This window comes from Ambystoma mexicanum, chromosome 7p (assembly GCF_040938575.1).
Source record: "Ambystoma mexicanum isolate Mex_15411 chromosome 7p, UKY_AmexF1_1, whole genome shotgun sequence".
Lineage (NCBI taxonomy): Eukaryota > Metazoa > Chordata > Amphibia > Caudata > Ambystomatidae > Ambystoma > Ambystoma mexicanum.
This window is the reverse complement of record NC_090939.1, coordinates 159,826,995-159,843,947: the sequence shown is the minus strand read 5'-3', so window position 1 is coordinate 159,843,947 and position 16,953 is coordinate 159,826,995. Positions and strand designations below refer to the sequence as shown.

Genomic DNA, 16,953 nt, shown 5'->3' with positions numbered 1-16,953 from the left:
GAACACTTTCTAAAAAGCTGCCAACTTTGACCAACAGCAACGAAACTGCGTAAAACATAACAAAAAAAAAACATTCATCCTACTTTGGTAAAGGTTCATAAAAAGCTGTCCCGGAAAGGCAACTTTATAGTGCGGGTGGGTGGATCCCAAATTTTGCATTTCCCACAAAGACTTTTTGCTCTGACCTACGGCAAAAACTGCTGGACCTATTATTTATTTTAATATTTTCAACTGTATTTTTGAGTTTTTACAACAAATCTTTATCACAAAATCAATCACCATTTAAACGTTTTCAAATAAAATATAAATTTACATTCCTAATTCATTCACAAACAGTTTATCAAAAGATATTTTGAATTATTGCCAACAAATATACACTAAGAAATGTACTTCGTAAAACAGTTAATAATACATATTCATTACAATCATTAAAACATCAGGAACAACTTTCTGTCAAACCTTAGTATATACTTGCTCATTATGCAGCCCTCCACATGTTTTGGACTACAACTCTCATTATCCCTCACCGCTGAATATGTTGACAATGGATGATGGGAGTGGAAGTCCAAAACATCCGAGGGCCATAACATGAATAACCATACATAGTAGTACTACTTTTGCAGATGGATGTTAAAGAACGCCACAAGTCAATAGCCACAAAAAATAGTGCATTTCAGGGAACTTGCCCCAAGATTTCCATCACATCCATGAATTCATACATTTTTCTAGCACACAGAAAGAGGTTTCAATGTCCCCCATGCATAACCTACACATTCTTCTGACCCTATGAATTGTACTGTGGGATCACTTGAGCCCATCTTCTGTAAATCCTCTAATATAAGCGCTAATAATAGTTCCTATTAAATTTTCACGATTATGGCCCACATACCAACTATGTAAAGCAATTTTACTGCTGATATATAAACACTACAGAATTCTGAATGCTATTTTAAATATGAACTGTCTCTAGCATGTTTAAACACGCACGCAAGCACACACTATCTTTCTAACCCTTCGTTTATGTCGCATTCTATGAGAAACCTAGCTGCCAGGCTATTATGCAAGTCTATGCAAACTCGTATACTCGTCCTTGGCACTGAAGGGGTTAACCACAGAACAACAATGCAGGCGGTACTGCCCTGGGGCCAACAGAGAATGATCAAGCTCCAGCCTTAGCAAAGGTATAGGAGTTCCCATGTGGGGACCCAATGTCCCCTCATAGGGCTTTCCCCTCCACTAAATCCAGAACCTTGCAGATTCCCGACACTCAAATCAAAGAGGGTCTTACCTCCCTCTTATACACATCACTCCAGGGTTGATAGGTTAGACCCCCTCATGATGTATAAGCGCAGGCCTAGGTACCCATTCATTGAGCCCGCTTTCGAAAAATGTTAGTGCCAAGTTGCTTGTTCCAGCTTAGTTTGTCTCAAAATATATTCCCAAAGAACAATATTTACTAACAACTTTAGGTTTGTGACCCCCAATTTGCCGACCAAATACCTTACAATGTACAAACCTTTCCGAAGCACAGTATCGTTCTTTTCAGATAATGGACTTACACGTCATTGACCTGTGGTGTCATTCGCGTAGGATAGTGTTGGGAACGCAGGAATGTCACCTTGCGGAATGAATGCTCTAGATTTCGGAAAATCACTAGAAACAGTGTAAGTGTAACGTTGCTTATCCTAGCTAATAATGGAACCTCTGTGTAAGTGTTCCACTGTCACCTAGAACATGTTCATTATGAGGCCGTTTTGGAATACAACTCCAATGATCCTTCACCGCTGACTGGGTGTTGGGCTCCACTCAATCACGCACAGGCATGCAAAGACGAGACGGAGCCGGCGCTGCTGTGAACCTCCTTTATTCACTCCTTCACACTTACTGCCGTCTTCCCCTCCAAACCCCTCCCCTTCCGCTTTCCTCCCGCTCTTTCTGTGTTGGTGTTCTTAAAGGGGCTGTGTCCCTTTTGTTCATGTACAACACTGGGCAGCGCGTGTTAATGTCCAAAACATCTGGGGGGGGGGGCACATAATGAGTAACTGAGTAACCATTATATAGGCAGACCTATATACCCAAGTACCTTCATAAATAATGCACATTGATCATGTGCCCTCACCTTAATAGAATACCACCCCCAGGCCACCGTTTTGCACCAAAGTAAAATAAACTTACTTTGTAATCAACAAGGGCAACATACAATGCACCACAAGCCCCCAGTACTGTTCTTTTTACAATGAAACTTAAAACAACACAATCAGGCAGTCCAGCTTGAAAATCAGTTTGTGTCAAGAGGACTAGTCATTTTTCTATAGCTCACTCCCTAACCTGTCCCATCCCATTTTGAGCTAATCACTTCCCAGGAGTAGCCAATAATGCTGAATGATAATACCTTTGATGTTTAACTCTATCCCCTTTCTAAGTCAGAGGTATCAGGATGCCCCCTTTCCAGGATGCAGAGACAGGAAACTCCTCTCCAAACTGCCTACGCACCAGCACCCAGGAGTCAACCCACTCTGATGGACGTGTTTTAAGAGACACATTTGATAATCTAACAAGACCTGATGTTCTTGGGTACTTTAACCCACTAATAATCCCTGGAAGAGGTTGTATAGTTTGGATACAATCCCACTTAGAATCTTACAAAGACAAAGAGGGCAATACATTATCTTGGGAACCAATAAAGATAGCCCATCAAGTTCTTGTATATGAACCCCCACACCTTCTCTGTTATACTTAATTTCATACTTTCTATTTGGATGTTTTTTTTAAATATAGTGGAGAGGGGCACACAAAAGTCATACTACAGAACCAATGACAGAGAATGCTACACTCAGCCTGAAGACCCCCCTCTCCCGCAGCCATTCCAACCTAAACACAAACTATGTCTGCACTTATGTTAATGGAAAACGAGCTACAAGAAGCATTAAACACAAGCAGAAAAGCTGGACGGGCGAGTTCACACCTGAAAAAACCCTCACCGACCCCTCCATCCCACAGCAGACTCTCCTAGCATCCATCAAATCCGAACCTGCAAGCCTGCTCCATTAACCATGAGGACAGATATTCAGTGTGAGACGATTCACTGACTGATAATAAGGTCTTAACCTGGTGTACAGATTGCAGCTTTACAACATACACAATTTAGGTGTCACCATCCTAGTACTCTCGAGAGCCACTCCAGATGATGCTTCATTTCCAATTAATCCACCTCCAGATATTCTGCTAATTTACTAATTTCCCAAAAAATCAGGGAGTTCCTTTGATTTACGACCCTCTGAATTTCATCTCACTGAACCAGCCCACCATTTTCTTTCTCTAGTTGATAATATTTCTGAACTGCTGTTCAATACACTTAAACCCACACAGCACATCGCTAGGATCTGGGTTGTTTGACCGAATTCAAACAGTTTGCAGCGGAATTGTTTGTAGTCGATTCTGCCGCAACTCTGTTTGACCTTCCTTCAAACAACCCAAACCCCTTCCCCCACAGGCAGCCTTATACTAGTCCACCTCAGCTACTTACCTTCTCGCAGGCTGTCGGTGCTTCTTCCCCAGCCCTGCAGCGCCAGTTCTGTCCCTCAAACGTGGGCCGCAGCTGACGCCGCAGGGTCACATGTCAAGGAAGCGGGGGAACACCCTGCAACCCCCACTCCTCATGTTCAGTATATTAAGCTTTGAACAAATGATACCACCCAAATTCGATCAAAACGTCCACATCCCTACATGGCATGAGAAAATTCAGTTTTAGAAACAGGGTGGTTTGCAAAGTAACTTCCTCAATACATATAGCTCAGGTTAACACCATATTGTATACTGCCTAGAGCTGTTAACACCGAAGTTCTGCTTGGCAGCTGTTCTCTCATGTGCTTCCATCTTCTTTTGAATTCAAAAGTATTTCATCAAACATCTCAGAGCAGGCCCTTGCCCGTAACACCTTCCTTCAAAATAAGTACCCAAAACACCCACTTCTAGTGAATGAAGGACACCGCCCAACACCTTAAGATTACCATAGGACCAAGCCACCCTCTTCAAATAACTTTCCCCACCAACCGACTGCACATCAACCAACACCATGACGAATACAGGATGGTATGATCACTGTCAGGGTGATTGATAACATCCAAGGAATAACATTTGTATAATACATGAGGTCGAAAAACCTTGATCTATAAGTAACTTGGTTGCAACAGAATGTCTTGTGTAGGTACCAGCGATATCCCCTTTAATCTTTGCATTCACCAAATGTAGGCCCAACCCCACCCTGTAAACCGTACGCTCATTTTTTCCCTTTAGTATTTGTGGCAAATGTTAGATGGATTGTGTCTGGTATTTCCCAGACTCCATTTTTTCTCTAATCTTGTGTGCGTCATTAGAAACATTAGGTGGGAACTTTCCATTCATAGCACCTGTGAGTGAAATCCAAGAGACATCAAACGACCTGGATTTCCAATAACTCATCAACAGCCTTCTAACCTTCCAGGCAGTAACCTTCCTGGCAGACTTTCACTCCTGGATAATTGTACGCCATAGCCATGTGGAACGCGACTAAACATAACTTAATCACCTCCTGATTAGATCATATTTCATGTATTGATCAGGGCGGTGTGTCTGATCTGTGTGCAGCGTGCTTGATACTAACTTAGATCTGTACAGTCTATAAGATAACACACCATGACACAATAATGATATGATTATGTGATGTTTGACCATGTTCTGCTCTATAACAAGAACTTACAGTTTGGAATAGGCATCAAACTACCCTGTCAATGTGTTTCCTTTATTTGGATAGTTAGCTATCTTAAGATTCCCAAATCCTTTCTTTATTCTTTGTGTCGCTTGTTTCCTCATTTTAAATCCTCTACTTCATCAACACTATGGGGGTCATTACGACCCTGGCGCTAAGGGATTATCGGTACCGGTAAGGGTACCGGTACCGGTAATCCCTTAGCGCCCAATTCCCATAACGGCGGCTGGAACCAGCCGCTATTGCAGGGACGCGCAAAGGGACCCTGGCGATAATTACGGTACCGCAATTTGCGGTACCGTAATTACCGCCTTTCCCCATTCCCATTATGCCCTATGGGGCAAAAATGGGAATGGGGAAGGGCCATGGTGAAATGGGGAAGTACCGCCCCGCCAACCTTGGAATGGGGTGGTACTTCCCCATTTCACCATGGCGGACTCGTTACAATACCGGCAGCAACCATGGTGCTAATATCGCTACGGTTTAGCGCTGGTGTTGTAATGCGGGCCTATAACTTATAAATAATAACCAGCATCACACGTGCTTTGAAGAAGCTCCCTGACGAAAAAGGTGTTGGCAGAACGTTAATGGCACACAATTAAGCTCAGTACAAAAATACGAACTAGCCAAGGTGCATCATTTCTGAAGTGAGAAAAGCATCAACAATCCTTATTTTATAGAGCTATTGCAGGTGTGTGGCAGTCAATACAGACTGATACTAGCGAGCAACACCAACACACGACATCATCTTCTGCAAACAATCTCGCCACATTGATGCACTGCACAGCAACAGAACAACACTTCCTCACATTAGGTAATATTGCATGTTTATGTAGTGTCTCCATAGCAACGTACTGACGTTTGAGCTTTCATCCATTGGAAACCTTTGTAAAGAGCACGCTTTTCCTTGAGATCTTGATAGCTTTGGCATGATTCGATGAAAGAAAGGTACAAAAATATTTTCCGTCGCTGTCACTTTGTGGTGGGCCACTGCAAAAATCTTCAAGAAACCACCCGCAATGGGAGCTGCTGAACAAACCCCCCAGGTCAGGCTTTCCGGAAAGGTCCAAATAGCAGCACCTTGTTCCCTGAGGGAAGAATGAGCAAAACCCAAGCGTCCCTGTAAGAATTTGGGAAAGTATCCCACTACACAACCAAGAGGAAGGACCCCATGCCTACAGCACCAGAAGAAAGAAAGGTGGACCAATGCCAGGCATAACTTTCAGCGTAAAATGACAAGAATCCTGAACAGAAGAGGAGGCTACGTTCCTGATACCCTGATGTTTTAGTCCATCCCTTTTAACATCCAACCATCACACACAGGGAGAAACCCAGGGAAGGGGCCGGAGTAGGGAGATCGACCACAGTATCAGATGAGCCAATCAACCCCACCTGGGCAAGCAGGGAAACATGAGAATCACTTGACGCCCCACTCTCCCTGATATTCTGCAGAGCCTGGGGATTAAGGGCCTCTGGGGGAAAGGTGTAGGTCAAAGTCCTTGGCTACCGAACAATCAGAGCATTCACTCTCCAAGCCCCTTGCTCCAGAAGCCTCAGGCAAAACAAAGGAAGGAGTGGATTCCTTGTGGAAACAAACATGTCCACAATAAGGAGGGCTCACAACTGTCAGAGGGATCAAAAGGCCTCCCTATACGGAAACCACTCTGCTGAAGCCGGAAAGGAATGGCTGAGCATCCGCTAGAGGGATTTCCACCCTCTTCACTTGTACTGCTCTGAGCACAAGGAAAGTGGCCTATGCCCAGTCCAGCAAGGACCTGGACATCTTGTTCCAGGCCTTGGAACTCGCTCCGCCCTGATAATGTATGTAGGCCAGGGCTGAAATGATGCCTGTCCTGACGACAACACAGCAAGTTTGAACCACTGGTTTGGAGAAGAGGAGGTCCGGACAGACTGCTTCAAACGTCCTGCAGTTCAAAGAATGCTACACCTCTTACCATTGCTGCCATCAACCCCAAAATTCGCAACCAAATAAATCAGGCCGGTGCCTACCTCAGCCACCAAAGTGTTCAAACGTCTTCCTGAAGAGAGAGAGGGACAGAGAGATGGCTGTCCTCTGGAAGGTTGGCCCAGCTGGTGCCTGTGCAAAATACAGCACCTATAACCTGTAGTTTCTGGGGCGAATATGAGTGAGGTTTTATCCGGTTGATAATGAAGCTATGGTCCCTGAACAGACCGAAGGTTCTAACAACACTTCTCTCTGTAATTGCACAAGAGGACCCCTGGACCAACCAGTTGTCTGGATAAGGGTAATGAGTGATATCCTCCTCATGCAAAAGACCCGCCAATAAGGCCAAGACCTTGGTGAAGATACCAGGAACTGATCAGTGCCCGAAAGGGAGGGTGGAAATGTTCCTGGCCCACTGTAAACTGCAGATACTGCCAGCAGGAGGGGTGGATGGGCACATGCATGTACAGATAGATTGGGGAGGTCTAAGGAAGCCAACCCTTGAAATGAAATAAATAGTCCACTGTAAAGTCTTCATCTTGAACGCTATCTTCTGAACCAACCAGTAGGTCGCCTTGAGGCTGATGACCAATCAGCAGCCCCATGAGGATTTGGGAACCGAAAACACAGAGGCATAGGATCACATAACCCTATCCACCACTTCAATGGATACGTTGGAACTGATTTTTTCCAAAGTAGGTGTCGCTCTTGGAGAAGTGATTAGCTCGATCTGGTAGTCTTAGTGAATAACCTCCAAGATACAGCGGCCTGAAAAATGTATCTCGAAGTGCAGAGAGAATTCTAGAAATCTGGCTCCTACTCTAGGGATGCCGGTATATTCAAGAGCGTTGAGATCTCTTGAGCGCCAGCTCACATTTTTCCAGCGGGTCCTTTCCTTCGAATCAGAGCTCCCCCTCCTGCTCCAGCCCAATAGCGAGGGCAAGTCCTCATGCTTTTCACAATCCACATTTGTTTCCAGGTCATTCGCAAAAAAGCCCTATGAACTCCATGAATGGGGACGAACGCTACCAAACTGCAACTTGTAATCTGCCGGTAATTCCACCAGACTGAGCAGCAGTTACTGTAAAATAGTTTGGTGGTAAAATAGAATTACTGCCAAACTCATAAAGAGGCTGTTTGTGTGTAACTTCCTCCTGATGCTCAAAAAAGGAGCAAATGCCCAGGTGTAATTTGTTGGAAGTGAAATTTAAAACTGGTAATTGAAAAGTGAAAGAAAAACGGATTGACCTGACAGTGTTGTCCAACACTTGGGGAAAGTTAAATACTTTCAGGGAAAAATGATAACAACAAGTTGGGGGTCATTACGACCCAGGCGGTAAGTACACCAACTTTACCACCATGGTGGATGGCGGATTTACCTCCCCATTCCAAGGTGAGTGGGGCGGTAAATCCCCATTTCCCATTTTCCCTTCCCCATTCCCATTTTTGCCCCATAGGGCATAATGGGAGTGGGGAAGGCGCTAATTACGTCACCGTAAATTACGGTGCCGTAATTAGCACCAAGGCGGTTTAGCGCCATGGATTTTAACGCCTGCTAAAAGCAGCCGTTAAAATTGGAATCAGGCGTTAAGGGTTAGCGACGGCGTTAACCCTTAACGCCTGGGTTGTAATGAGGCCCGTTGAGTTTGTCCCTACCTGATTTGCCTAAGTCTGACTTAAGCCAAGTTGGAACAGGGCCACTGCCACAGGAGCAAGTGCCTTGCTCTTTCTTTGAAACAGCATGCCCCATCTGCGTCAGTAGGTGTGTACCTCAGTTGCATTGCCTGCCCATTGTGATTACTCCAGCCGCACTCATTTGCATATGCAAAATGGATGTCGTTTTAGGTGCCGATCATTGGGCGTTCAGATTGTGCATGTGCATTTGAATTTACACACAGGCAGATACCCTTTGTCAATCCGTCTGATTTTTCGTTCGCGCAAATTGTGTTTTTATGTGAGCGCAAATGCATTTGGGGTCACCAAAAACATTTTGGTAACTAAGTCCAATGAGGAGAGCCAACTGTTTAAATTTAAAACAAACACCGATGTGAACAACAGGAGGTTGTCTGTGTGCTTTGTATTGTAGAACAAGGTTGTTGACACAGAAGTAAGAAGTTTAGCATGAGACTGACAATGCCTGTCAACTATAGTGATATCAGTAGAGATGGCCAAGTCCATATTGGAGATGACATATTGCTAGCTGGCTCTGCAAACTGTGTCTGTGCTAATGTTTTGGATTACCCCCCCCCATGATCCCTTACCACTGACTATGCAGACAAGGGCTGATTGACATTGTAGTCCAAAACATCTGGAGAGCCAAAGGATGCAAACATATGCTTAGACTATTAGGAACCCCAAAAAGATGTAATAAACACATGGATGGAGGCGGTCCATATCTCACCATAGACATGCAGACACGTCCTTCCGATGACGGATCCAGTAGGGTAGACATTGAAGATGCACTTGTAGCAGCCTTCGTCTTTCAGGCTGACAGAATTGAGTGTGATGGCAGTGATGTTGGGCTCGGCTTTGGAGAAATGAACCTGACGGTGCTTGTAATGACCCATAAATCTCTGGCCAAAGTCCTCGCTGTAGGTAGCCATGTTGCCGCTGAAGTCCCCTGCATCCTTCTGCCAGGTGACTTGCAGGACATCCTGGGACTTGGAGAGTTGGCAATGCAAAGTCACTCTGTTCCCTACGGTGGCATTAAGGGTCTTCTCATGAAGAACCAGTGCAGAACCTGCATCAGAAGAGGACATGGAGTTACATTCCTTGTGCACATACAGTGGAAACCCTCTAAAACGTTGGTTCTGTATCATCAGGAGAAGGTTGTTATATCACCCCCTCCAAGTTACTTGTTTGTACATTATTAGCCCAGGCATCCTTCAGAATGACATCTAGGGGCAAGGGATTTTATTAATCTTAGCTATCCCACTCCCTTAAATTCTGGTACCAACAACATTCACCTTGTCTCAAATTCTCATCTTGGACTAAGCCACCTTCTGGAGTCGACTTGGCAGCCCCAGGACTGCTATTCAGGGACATTCCTGTGGTACCATAAATGAACACTGCAGGTATTTTAAGCCTGCATACCTGCCAGGATTTTCAGAGCATATTCTGGAACCTCTCACGTACCAAACATAACTCGATCTCTGGCCTAGAATTAGCACAAAACTGACTTCTTCTGTTCTCTCCTATGAGTTCCAAAACCCAACAAATTCTTTCCTGTGTGGCATCTCTCCAGAAGATAATCAATGTATAATGGACTAACATTCATCCACACTAATACAAAGCATGTCCCTCCTGCCTGATTCCCTCAGTGTGTATGCAACCTCCTTGCCTCCCTTGCCTCCCTCTTACTTCACTCTTCCTCCCCTTCCCATCAGATTTCCCCAGGCGGGGGCATAATACACCACAGACAAGGCTCAGTGCTTTGAAAGTTCTGCAGTGGTGATTCGGCGCAGTACAAAGCAAAGTACCACAACATAGCATAACATAACTGTCCATTGTCATAGCTATTTCCTGACAGGCTGCATTTTAGAACTCCGGCTTGTCAGGAAATAGTGTACGTGTTATTCGCACTTACTTGAAGGGAGGCAGTGGCAGAAGGACCCTGGCGCAACAGAAGAGTTAAGGAGAGGGATGGCGGGTCTCAGTTGCGTACTGGAGAGGGTCGTGAGGTGCTTTGGGGGTGTCAGAGGAATGGGTGGAGTGAGGGAAGAGAAATCACCTGGGCTTGGAGGGAGAACAGGGACATTGGGGGTGTCCCCGGCACAAGATTGGGGATGGGACTGGGAGCGAGCAAAGATGGGCGAGGGAGAGAACGGGGTTTGTGGGGGTGTCGCCCACATTAAGTCGGGGATCTGTGGGGGACCGGGACCACAAATGATGTCTTGTCGCAGCTGGAAAGGCGGGCTCGGTTACATGGGCTTTGGCAAACACGGCCAGCAGTGATTAATCATGGAACCCACAAATATTAGACACACTTTTTTCAGGGCCTTTCAATATGATTTTATTAGTAACTGCTTAGACAACGCATGCACCAGGAGGTGGAGGGGGTGTTGGTGGGATCATAAAGCAGGGATGGTAGAAACAGACATAGGCTGCATGTGCACCCTGGATTTAGGGCACATGGAACTAGCTGCTATTAGGAATTACGCTGGGAAGGATGCATGCTTTCTAAACGTGGTACCTTACGGAAATGGTAAGACTTGCACCCTCCCAATGAGTGGCACTGGTTGAGGGAATTAACATGGGCCAGTGACTGTGAAGATACCCATATAATGACGCAGCCGACCTCGTCCTGTCTGAAAGACATATAATGCCTCATTACAGGGGCGTTGCTAGGGGGGGGCTAAGGGGGTTATAGCCCCTGATCTTTTGGTTGTAGCCCCGGATAGAATCTCGGGAGCTACAGCCAAAAGGCTAGCTAGCCCCCGGTCCCAACAGTTCTGACATCAGCTTAGCCCCGGGTCTTTTCCAGACCTAGCAACTCCCCTGCCTCATTAGGACCCTGGAGGTATGGGTTTAACGGCACCGTTAGAGCTGCCGGTGCCGTTAAACCCATACCGCCGCATTATGAGGTCCGCTCGCGGGACCTGCTCTGGACATCTGGTTTTACCAGACGCCTTTAGCGGGTCCTGCGAGCGGCCCAGCATGCTAACAACAGGCCCATCATTAACGGGCCCGTTGTTAGCATGCTCCCCATTCCCATTGAGCCCAATGGGGGCTCAAATGGGAATGGGGATGGTCCGGGTTCCCTGAATAGGGAAATACTGGGCCTTCCAAGGTCGGAATGGCCCAGTATTTCCCCTTTCAGGGAACCCGGACTCGGGTTTGGAGGTAGCCATGCCGTTATTAAGGGCATGGCTACCTCCAAACTCCTAATGAGGCCCTTGGGTCAATTCCGGGCTTTTGATGCTATAAAGTCCAACAAAGCTTTGTGATACAGTTGTTGATAAAATCGTGGTATGCAACACTGTAATTGAACCAAATGGTCGATAATGCAATCATTGTACCTCTGAAAAACGATATAATGCTGTTTCTTAATTGTGCTTGCCAAACGTAACGTTTTAAAAAAAAACGGAATTCATTGTGAAAGCATTCAAGTGCTAGGCTCCAAGCCGAAAGACTTATACACGTTACAAATGCATTGTGTCTATAGGCTTTTTGCAAAATCGACTTAAAAGAACGATTGAGTGATGGTGCAGTGCTTTTACTGTGGCTCCTGTTTCAGACACTGACATCATAGCAAGCTAAAGAGTAGCACAGGCATTTAGCAAGCTAAAGAGTAGCACAGGCACCGGCAGTGCAAGCCTCTTACCAACAACACAGATATACAGCACTGCCAGTCGGTGGGCAAGCTTCCCTCTTAAATAACATCCGCTGTGCAGGTCGCAGTGGGTCAGGGTTGCCACCAGCTGGAAATGTTGTAGTACCCGTGGCAGCAGTGCAAGCTTCCCTCCAACATAGAAGATATGCTGTGCAGCACAGGCAACCGAATGGTATTCCCTCCCACAAAGCAGATAGGCTGTGCAACACAGGCAACTGGAATATGAGCTATGCCACAGGTAGCTATGCCATGCCATTCCCTCCCACGAAGTAGATATGTTGTGCAGCACAGGCAACTGGAATGTGAGCTATGCCACAGGTAGTTATGCCATGGCATTCCCTACCGCAAAGCAGATATGCTGTGCAGCACAGGCAACTAGAATATGAGCTATGCCACAGGTTGGCATGGTATACCCTCCCACAAGCAGATATGCTGTGCAGCACAGGCAACTGGAATATGAGCTATGCCACAGGTAGCTATGCCATGACATTCCCTCCCACAAAGTAGATATGCTATGCAGTACAGGCAACTGGAATATGAGCTATGTCACAGGTAGCCAAGGCATGGTATGCACTCTCACAAGCAGATATGCTGTGCAGCACAGACAACTGGAATATGAGCTATGCCACAGGTAGCTATGGCATGGTATTCCCTCCCACAAGCAGATATGCTGTGCAGCACAGGCAACTGAATGGTATTCCCTCCCACAAAGCAGATAGGCTGTGCAGCACAGGCAACTGGAATATGAGCTATGCCACAGGTAGCTATGCCATGACATTCCCTCCCACAAAGCAGATAGGCTGTGCAGCACAGGCAACTGGAATGTGAGCTATGCCACAGGTAGATATGCCATGGCATTCCCTACCACAAAGCAGATATGCTGTGCATCACTGGCAATTGGAATATGAGCTATGCCACAGGTAGCTATGCCATGGAAGTTCTTCCCACAAAGCAGATATACTGTGCAGCACAGGCAACTGGAATATGAGCTATGCCACAGGTAGCTTTGGCATGGTATACCCTCCCACAAGCAGATATGCTGTGCAGCACAGGCAGCTGGAATCTGAGCTATGCCACAGGTAGCTATGCCATGGTATTCCCTCCCACAAAGCAGATATGCTATGCAGTACAGGCAACTGGAATATGAGCTATGTCACAGGTAGCTAAGGCATGGTATGCACTCCCACAAGCAGATATGCTGTGCAGCACAGTCAACTGGAATATGAGCTATGCCACAGGTAGCTATGGCATGGTATTCCCTCCCACAAGCAGATATGCTGTGCAGCACATGCAACTGGAATATGAGCTATGTCACAGGTACCTAAGGCATGGTATGCCCTCCCACAAGCAGATATGCTGTGCAGCGAAGGCAACTGGAATATGAACTATGTCACAGGTAGCTTTGGAACGGTATTCCCTCCCACAAATAGGTTTGCCATAGTATTCTCTCCTACAAAGCAGATATGCTGTGCAGCACAGGCAACTGGTGTATGAACTATGCCACAGGTAGCTATGCCATGGTATTCCCTCCCACAGAGCATATATGCTGTGCAGCACAGGCAACTGGAATATAAGCTAAGCCACAGGTAGCTAGGGCATGGTATTGTCTCTTACAAATAGCTTTGCCATGGTATTCCCTCCCACAAAGCAGATATGCTGTGTAGCACAGGCAACTGGAATATGAACTATGCACAGGTAGCTGTGCCATGGTATTCCCTCCCACAAAGTAGATATGCTGTGCAGCACAGGCAACTGAAATATGAGCTATGCCATGGTATTCCCTACCACAAAGCAGATATGCTGTGCAGCACAGGCAACTGGAATATGAGCTATGTCACAGGTAGCTAAAACATGGTATGCACTCCCACAAGCAGATACGCTGTGCAGCACATGCAACTGGAAGATGAGCTATGCCACAGGTAGCTAAGGCACGGTATTCCCTCACACAAAGCAGATATGCTGTGCAGCACAGGCAACTGGAATATGAGCTATGCCACCGGTAACTATGCCATGGTATTCCTTCCCACAAAGCAGATATACTGTGCAGCACAGGCAACTGGAATATGAGCTATGCCACAGGTAGTTATGGCATGGTATTCCCTCCCACAAAGCAGATATGCTGTGCGGCACAGGCAACTGGAATATGAGCTGTGCCAGAGGTAGCTAAGGCATGGTATTCCTTCCCACAAAGCAGATAGGCTGTGCAGCACAGGCAACTGGAATATGAGCTATGCCACAGGTAGCTATGGCATGGTATTCCCCTCCCCCCCACAAAGGAGATATGCTGTGCGGCACAGGCATCTGGAATATGAGCCACCTGTATGGCTTGGTATTCCCTCCCACAAAGCAGATATGCTGTGCAGCACAGGCAACTGGAATTCGAGCTATGCCACAGGTAGCTATGCCATGCTATTCCCTGCCACAAAGCAGATATACTGTGCGGCACAGGCAACTGGAATATGAGCTATGCCACAGGTAGCTATGGCATGGTATTCCCTCAGACAAAGCAGATATGCTGTGCAGCACAGGCAACTGGAATATGAGCTATGCCACAGGTAGTTATGGCATGGTATTCCCTGCCACAAAGGAGATATGCTGTGGAGCACAGGCAACTGGAATATGGACTATGCCACAGATAGCGATGGCATGGTATTCCCTCCCACAAAGCAGGATCAACAATGCGAACACAGTAGAAGTGCAAGCTTCCCTTAGACAACAAGACGACACAACCTCCCTACCCCAACTATTTCTGCAGCTATACAATCTCTGCCATCACCCATTTTGAAACCAAATCTCTGTCACTCTCAGTCTCTCCCAGCATGGCAGCATCTTTCTCAGAATGACTCTGGCGAAGAAGTATGGCTGCACAGCACTCAGAAATGAGAGGTTGTGTGTAGTCGCACATGCCACCCCTCCCCCCTACCCCCAGACCTATCACTCGGCTTGGGTTTGTGTTTACTAGGTTCAACAACTTAATGAGCTCAGTCTAACCTGGAGTGCAACTGACTCCTTACCAATCCAACTGGCCTGCCAGAGGACAGCAATTCTTGAGGAATGATCTCCCATTTTTCCAATAGGCCCATCTTTGTTTTGGTTATAGTAATAAGCACCGGTTTTACAAAGCATGGCAGGCGGTAAGCTGAACCTGGAGCCAAAGCATCTTGCTTTCTACCTTCCTCAAATGAAACAAACGACTATTCAACAATTCCTGTCATTATGCAGAGCAGTGCTGGAACAGCGATTCCGTCCAATAAGCAGGCAAGCTAGTCCAGGCACTTACGCATGTCAGGCAGCGTTTACAATGGATCCCTATGCAATCCGCCTCCTTTTTGTTGAAGTAAAAAGCAGGCAGATCCTACAGAAATTCATAAAATGTCATGTTATCGCATATGCTGGTACATTTGTATTGCAGAGAGGAAGGGGGAGGCGGAAACATAAATTACGATCGATATAAATGAATGAAAATATGGCATGAGGTATGAATATTGCAAGCAGGCTGTCTACACAGAAAAGACGCCAATATAACTAGCCATGCACCTAGCACTGGCAGTACCTGCCTGCAGCATTATTTAAATACGCGACACAGCACATAAATCAGGCATACTTACAGGGTATGAAACCCCAAGCAGAGCAGAGCAGGACAAGCAGTCTCATCTTCACAACCTGAGAGTTTGGCTATTTCACCGAGGAGCCGGGTTAGCTTTTGTCTGTCAGGGAGTTATATATAAGAAATGAGCTCATTTTCAGGAAATGAGTACTTCTGCATCAGCCATGTCATTTCCTGGACATTGATATTTTATTTACATAACAGATTTTTGTTATGCAAACTCGCCTATGTCACCGGAATGCCCCGTACAAGTTTGCAAGGCTAAATCTACATATAAAAGTGCCATGTTATCTTGTGGTATTAGCAACCACAGATAAGTGCACAATGAATTGTAATTGTAGCCTCATCTTATATTACAGTATATTACAGTGTATCCCTCATCAATCTTAATGGCCAACAAAGCAATTTATTTTAAAACTTAATTCCTCTGTATAGGGTTTGTGTCGGCAGTGCAAAGTCACTTTTCAGCAGTGCAAAGTTACTTTGAATCGTGCAAAAAATTCCATGAATCAGGCCCATTGTGTGTTACTTGTGTGCATTTGCTTGGCAGCGCTGGAACGGCTGGAAAACTGGGAGACTCTGCTAAATTCTGAGGTTAAGCAGGCATGGTTTTATGAATTATTTGGTTTCCCATAGTTCCATTCTGCCTTCTTCGTCTGGCTTCCCTTGTCAACTTTACACCAGGCCAGCAAGTCCTGATCATGAACCCTATAAGGTCTAGAGCGTGACAGGATACATGGTCAGGCCCTAACTCAGTTGTGGAGTCACTCACCCACCCACCCTTGCAGGTGGGTGCAATGTCTCTGTGGGTTAGCATGTGAACATTGTTTGAGTGCTCCACGCACTTGCTAGCTCTGGATTTGTGCTGGTGTGGGTCACGTAATGGCTTGGCTTGATCAGACTGCTGCACCCTTTGCTCTAATTCCGCATCAGATTGTTGTTGTCTCTCTCTCTCTCTGCGTGGGGCTGTTCGTGGGCTCTTCCGCTGCTAGGGACGCTGGTACTTGAATTCCTATGGAACAGACTGCTAGAAACTGACCTGACCCGGGCAGTGCAGGGATTGGGTGATTGAAAGTGGTAATTAATTGAAACATGCAGGCATATGAAGAAGAGAAATGTACTGGGGCCCTCTCAACTCCCTCACCACACCTGTGGGGCAGATGAGGTTAAATATTTAGTGCTCCAATAGTGTTCCATGTGAATAGGCTGAAGGCTTTCATCCCTGGGGATGAAATTTGCTGCACTGCTCTTGGCTTCAGATATAGCTGCACTGCTCTTGGCTTCAGATATAGCTCCATTGA

The 16,953-nt window shown here is 46.1% G+C and overlaps 1 protein-coding gene across 2 annotated transcripts in view; it reads right to left on the bottom strand.

Annotated features, from left to right (window-relative positions):
- LOC138525777 (nectin-1-like) overlaps positions 1-15,751 on the bottom strand; it is a 71,854-nt gene extending 56,103 nt beyond the window's left edge. For both annotated transcript variants that reach the window (XM_069635979.1, XM_069635980.1), the window contains exons 1-2: positions 15,654-15,751; positions 9,115-9,453 (exon numbers count right to left, since the gene is read on the bottom strand). In XM_069635979.1, coding sequence (XP_069492080.1) covers positions 9,115-9,453; positions 15,654-15,699 — 385 coding nt within the window. In that variant the 5' untranslated portion in view covers positions 15,700-15,751. The remainder of the gene's footprint in view (positions 1-9,114; positions 9,454-15,653) is intronic.
- Positions 15,752-16,953: the final 1,202 nt, after the last annotated feature.